The sequence below is a fragment of the Falco biarmicus genome, chromosome 15 (assembly GCF_023638135.1).
Source record: "Falco biarmicus isolate bFalBia1 chromosome 15, bFalBia1.pri, whole genome shotgun sequence".
Taxonomy (NCBI): domain Eukaryota; kingdom Metazoa; phylum Chordata; class Aves; order Falconiformes; family Falconidae; genus Falco; species Falco biarmicus.
The window spans coordinates 16591307-16597306 of NC_079302.1; the positions used below are offsets into that span (position 1 = coordinate 16591307).

At 48.0% G+C, this 6000-nt stretch overlaps 1 protein-coding gene across 3 annotated transcripts in view; it reads right to left on the bottom strand.

Moving 5' to 3' along the window:
- ZNF423 (zinc finger protein 423) overlaps window positions 1-4947 on the bottom strand; it is a 234685-nt gene extending 229738 nt beyond the window's left edge. Inside the window, exon 1 of one of the 3 annotated variants that reach the window (XR_008825729.1) lies at window positions 4722-4947. Coding sequence is in view for 2 of the 3 variants with exons in the window: in XM_056360983.1 (XP_056216958.1) it covers window positions 4722-4761 (40 nt within the window). In the remaining variant the exon portion in view is untranslated. The remainder of the gene's footprint in view (window positions 1-4721) is intronic. The other 2 variants (XM_056360983.1, XM_056360984.1) reach the window with 2 other exon arrangements.
- Between the last annotated feature and the right edge of the window lie 1053 nt (window positions 4948-6000).

The window sequence follows — 6000 nt, forward strand, 5'->3', positions numbered from 1 at the left end:
GTGTTTGCACACAGGCAGGAGTTTCAATCAGTAAAACCAGTTAAATACCACCCAGATCCCATCCAGGAAAGCATACCGGAGGGAGAGAAAGGCAGAAAAATGGGACTTGTGGAGTTCAGGGGAGAACGCAGCTAGGCTGGTAGCAAAATACACAGGCAAAAATTAAAAACTGCAGGCTAATCCCTGAAGGCAGTGCTCAGTATACTGCATGGATTCAAATGCTCTCAGGGCACCAGCCCCACAATGAAACACCAACATCTCCAATTATTCCTAATCCCCCAAAAGCTACACTTGATAAAGAACAATCAAGAGCATAATCTTATTTGATATGAGTTTTATCAATTTTAGCTGCTGCTTTCACTGTATCAATAAAATTCCACCGAAACTTGAATGAACTGTAAAATTAAAGGATAATCGCACAAGTCTCTTGTATTTGGCAATTATGATTATACTTGTCAAAATTTAATTTGTAGAATGTACTGTTCCAGTACCTTCAGGTTCTTCTCTATCAACTGGGAAAAAAGGAAAATTATATCTTTAAGACAAGTATGAAAGACATTGTTACTTCCACAGTCAACTCTGTAACTGAGCTCCGACATTGTATAATTGACTTTGCAAGCAGAACAACAGCAATATAACAAAGAAAATGTCAGTGTTTTCACAGCGCTAATCTATAGCACTAGGAGGGCCTCCTGCTGTCAGCCAGAGCTGACAATACAATAGCTTTCAAAGGGATATTACCATCACGCTTTTATTCTTGACATCAATCAAGACAAAGAGAATCCTTTTCACAAGACATTCAAAATCAAACCTTTGTATGAGCAGATAGGTAAAACAGCATTCCTTTAAAGAAGATCATTCATAGCAATCAACTAATTGGAACTCAGCAAATGGTTGAAGTATTTTTATTTACTTTGCAGATAACGAAGTAGCTAGTGAACAACCCCCCTTTTTTCTTCTTGACTGACACAAATGAGGCAGGTAGGGTGTGAATCAAAAGTTTCTATCAGCATTTTTTGCCAACTGAAAGCAAAAAAATATGACAGCAATTCTGCAACTTCAAGTAGGATAACAAATCTAGACTTAATTAGTGCATTCTTTTGCAAAACAGTTTGATTACCGACTAGCACGTTTATGCACAAAATACCCTCGCAAGCTGACAGCAATTTGCAGAACTGTCAAATTCAGCAACCAAAGTGCATCTGATGCTTAAAACCTTGTGCCAAAGTGAGCCCAGTCCCCACAAATTGCAGTCGAGTAACTCCTCAATTACAATTACATGGGATTGGAAACCTATGACTTACTGTTACCAGCATCTCAGCACTTCACTTTACAGAAGGGCTTCCAAAGGCCTCACGTTGTACCACAAGAAGATACAGTTTAATCAAGAGTAAAGATGAACCCCTGCCGTCCTCGGCCCCCACGGCAGACTGGGTGCCAGCCGCTCCCCAGAGCTGGCAGCACAGAACAAACTTTTAAGGACATTGATGTTGACATCACTCCCCATCACTCCTAACGGGGGACAGAGAGTGTGTTTTGATGTTCGCCACTGCATTATGGTTCTGGGGTTCAGGACCGCGTGGTTTTAACGACACTGAGTAAGGTACAACTCTACCTTACAGACAACTGATAAAGCTCTCTGCAGAGGAGATTACTGGCAGCATGGCAAAAGAAAAGTCTGTGCCAAGGAAAATTACTTTCATGGGCTTTGTCTGTGATGTGAAGTAAAGCTTCGGAACAGGCCAGTGTTTTACTCCATCACTGTTACCACCAGACTGTCACCAAAGCGTTTATTTTCTAAGCCAACAAAGACTCAACCCCTCCTACTTTTACTCCATCCTCATTGATCTGAAACAACCTTCCTTTAAGCCAAGAAGTACTTAATCCACAACCACAAGCTACAAGGTTAGCATCTGCAAGTTTGCACAAACTAATGGTCAAAACAAATCAGCATACTGTGTTGCAAATCATAAATCCCACAACAGGGGAAAGTCCATGGCTACTGCTGGAGTTACAGCTGCAGGAATTACTGCAAGTTTCTGCCAGGCTGAACCTGAGACCTGACAATACAGCACAGGGGCCACATGACCTGCAGCTTTGCTGGCATCCAGTTTTGGTTTGCAATCTCTTCATTTCAAATAACGTGCATGTAAGAGTCATCCACATTTGGTACTTCTGTCAAAGTCAGTCATTTCTTTAAAGTCAGTATCACTCCCAGTTAATGTGCAGGCAACTTGCCTTTTGCATGCAGAATAATCTCTTTCATCACAGGCACACACCGATTCTATTTTAGTGTGTAATCTTTCTGAATGAAAAGGGATGCACAAATCTCAGTAGTGGTTAATAAATAGTGAAGCTGCTATACAAAGTGAAATAAATATACGGAAAAGAGAAAAACGGTAAATTATTCTAAGTCCTAAATGCCACACATATATCCACATAATTTATGCTTGTTTTCTTCTCACTTGAATTGGGAAACCTGTGACCTCAGAGTGCCTTTATTTATTACATCTCAATTATTTCCATGGAAACGTGTACTGTGGCAATCTACCGGGCTGCCAGCTCCCTAGACCACAAAATATATATGATGGATTTTTTAAAAGCAGATGATATGGATGAATATAAAGAAAGGAAGAAATTCTTTACCCTACATACATGTAAGAGCTGCCTCCTATTATCCAAAATTTCACCCAGATTCAGCTCATTCCTTAGACTCCCTGTTAGTCAGCTCATACTAAGACATGGAATTTACAGCCAGTTTATGCTGAAGCTGAAAACACATTTTTTCGTGCCCAGAGACTACAGAAATATTTAGAATCTTTAAAAGCTGAGCTTCACCCAGCTCAGTGTTGCAAAGATCTTCTAGATATTTCTACATTACAGGGATAATGTTTCTTAGCTATGACTTGCCAGTAAGTTACCTGCTTTGATTCATAAAAATGTTCATGTAAATAGTGATCGGCTCTGTATTAGAATTAGGGTCAAAATTTCATTATAAAGTATCAAGCACTCGAAAGAGATACTGCCGCCTAAAAAGTAATGAGGCAAAACCCAAAAGACTAATATATGGTAAATATCTAACATTATTATGGCATGAGAGGTCGATGTTTACTAACTGAGCTTCTAGAGCAAACACGGTTTTCACTGGCATAGAACTATTTCCTGAACGTTAAATGTGACACTTTAAGACAGAAAAATATTTTAAACTCCAGAGGCCTGGCCACTAAACGTGATCTCCTCATCCGAGGGAAATCATGACCCTAGGCCTGCACCACTGTTCTCAAACTGCGGTCCCTTTAGTTTCAAACAAGGTATTTCAGAGCATCCCCTAGAAATAGCTTTAGCTCTGCCCTTTCTTCTGCCCACAGACTGTAACATTCATCTACCAATTACTGAAGTAGCTCCTTTAGCAGAGATTGTCCGAGATTGCAGAGGGTCACAACGCCACGCTGCAAACCTGCCCCACAGCACAATGCTAAGAGGTACCGTTAGTCTGGGGGAAAAATGATTAAGGGTTTTGTATAAAGATGAAGGACAGACTTTACAAAAACTTCATAAACATTTGAAGCACGTACGACTTACATTGCAATCATCTGTTAAACAGTGGGTATTTCACAAATAATATAAAATGGCCCTGGACGGGATTTCAATTCATTCTTTAGCTGGTCGATTAACTGCATGCTAATTTTGTCTGTCCACAAGTTATTTAATTACAAACACTGTCGACTTTTTGTTTCATCTTTTGGGCATCCAAAGTTATGATCCTTTTGTGCTTCTACAACAAAGCCCCCGGACCACTGAGTTTGCGACTTCTGCTTTGTGCAGAGGACAATAAAACCTTACCCAACATCAGCTAACCTCCTCGTGGCTGGGAGTGAAAGGCTTCGGAAATCACGCCTTCCCCTCTCGCACCCATTCACTTAAAAGTCAAAAAGCTGGCAAGGCGTGCAATAACGGCACGGGGCTGGTCCCGGCCCTCCCTTTACGTTTCACCAGCAGCTGTTTTCTTATGGAGGTAAACAGGGGGTTTAAGCACCCCTTGGCTGTGGATGGTAAAGAATAGGCGAAGTTTAACGTTTAACCGTTCTTAAGGCAGCCCTGAGTAAATGTGGCTACTTTCTTCGAGCCCAAGTAAGTTTTCAAACCCCATCTATCAAAGCGGGTTTCATTCTCCCCTTCTTTCATCCCCCCCTTCCGCACACTGGACAGCAGGAGGGAACAGCCGGCGCTGCTATTCCCAATCCTAAAGAAACACGACTTTCCAGCTAAGCGGCTAACCCACCAGCGTGCTCCATCCCTCCCTTTCTCCCAGCCCAGCGCACCGCACCCCAGCATCACCGCGAAACTTTCCTCCCTCCCCGCCTCAACGACGCTCCCGGCTTCTTTCATCAATTATCGCGACACGTGTCGCCAACGAGTCTAAGCCGGCACCGCGGTACACACACACACACACACACATATACACCCTCCCTGCAACGGACGGCGGGCGGGTGGGCTCCCCACGCGGGGCGAGCCCCGCGTGGGGAGCCCACCCGCCCGCCGTCCGTTGCGGGGAGGGGGGGGGGGGGGGGGCTCCGCCACCACCGGCCCGTACCGGGGGGGGATTTGCAATCCCCGCCAAGCCGGGACCCGGCCCTGATTGGCCGCGTCGCGGCGGCGGAGGCGGCGGCGGCGGCTGCCCGGTGCCGGGCGGCGGCGGGGGCCGGCGGAGGATGCCTTACCTTTCACCGAGCGGGGCTTGGCTTGCTTCCTCCTGGACATGTCCGGGCGCCGTGGCTCGTCCTCCTCCTCCTCGTCTTCCTCCCGTCCCTGCCTTCCCTTCCTCTCCCTGCTTTCTCTCTACCTCCCCCCCCCCCCCCCCCCAACCTCCAAACTTTGCGAGGCGAAGCGGCAGCAGCGGGATCGATTATTTGATTTTCTCACTTCTTTTGCCTGTTGCAATGCGGCAAGTTCAACTCCCCTTTCCACCCCCTCGGGCACCTGCCCCCCCGGGGAAAAAAAAAAAAATAAAATCACAGGCGCAACAGTTGCGATATTTTTTCCTTTGTTTTCTTTTTTTTTTCCTCCCCCCCACCCCCTTGGATGTGCAAATACTACCGACGCAAAGCCCGGCCCGCGCCCCCACCCGCCTTTTTGTTCTCTTTAAAGTTTGCAGGCGCCCTGCGGCTCTCAGTCCGGCTCGCACTTTCGGAATAATAATAATAATAATAAAAAAAAAAAAAGGTGGGAAAAAAAAACCCAAAAACAAAACCAAGAGCCCTGCGCGGGGTCCCTGGGCTTGGGGTGGGGGAGGGCGCGCGGGGAGAATTAAGTGTCTAAACCCACGACGAGCACCGGCCCCGGCAATCCGGGGCGCTCCGGGGGTGCGACCTTGTTGCGATTTTCCTAAATCCTCCCCCGGCCGCGCTCGGCCCCCTCCCTCCCTCTCTGCCCGCTCGCCCCCGGCTGCCTCTCCTTCCCTCGCCCCCGCCGCTGGCCGGGGAGGGCGACGAGTCCTTTTTTATGCTGGCCGCGGGGGCCGAGGGGCGGCCGCCCCGTGTCCCCGGCGCGGCGCGGCCGGCCGTGCGCGGCGCGGAGCTGGGCGGGCGGGCGGGTGGGCTCCCCGCGGCCGGCCGCGCTCGCCGCCGCCTTTCCCTGCACGCACGCACTTCGCGGAACAAGGTAAGTGCTTCTTTGCATCGATGCCGGGGCCGCTAGCTGCCTCCATGGGTTATTCGCTGGAAGGTGGCACCGCTCCTGCCTTCATTGCTGCCGCTGCTGCCGCTGCTGCCCTGGGTTTTTATTTTCTTTAGCTCTCGCCAGCCTCCCTCTCTTTTCTTTGTCCTGGCTCCTTTTCCTCCTCCTGATCTTGCTGCTGGGGCTGCAGTGCAGACACACATAATAAAGCCAGGCTTGGCTGGAAATGTAGCTGAGTCCCAGCAGGAGGATGTGAGGAGTGGAGTCCCGGCGGGGGAGCGCTCTGATCCCGTAGGGAGCCCCGCGCAGCCTGCGCCGATCAGA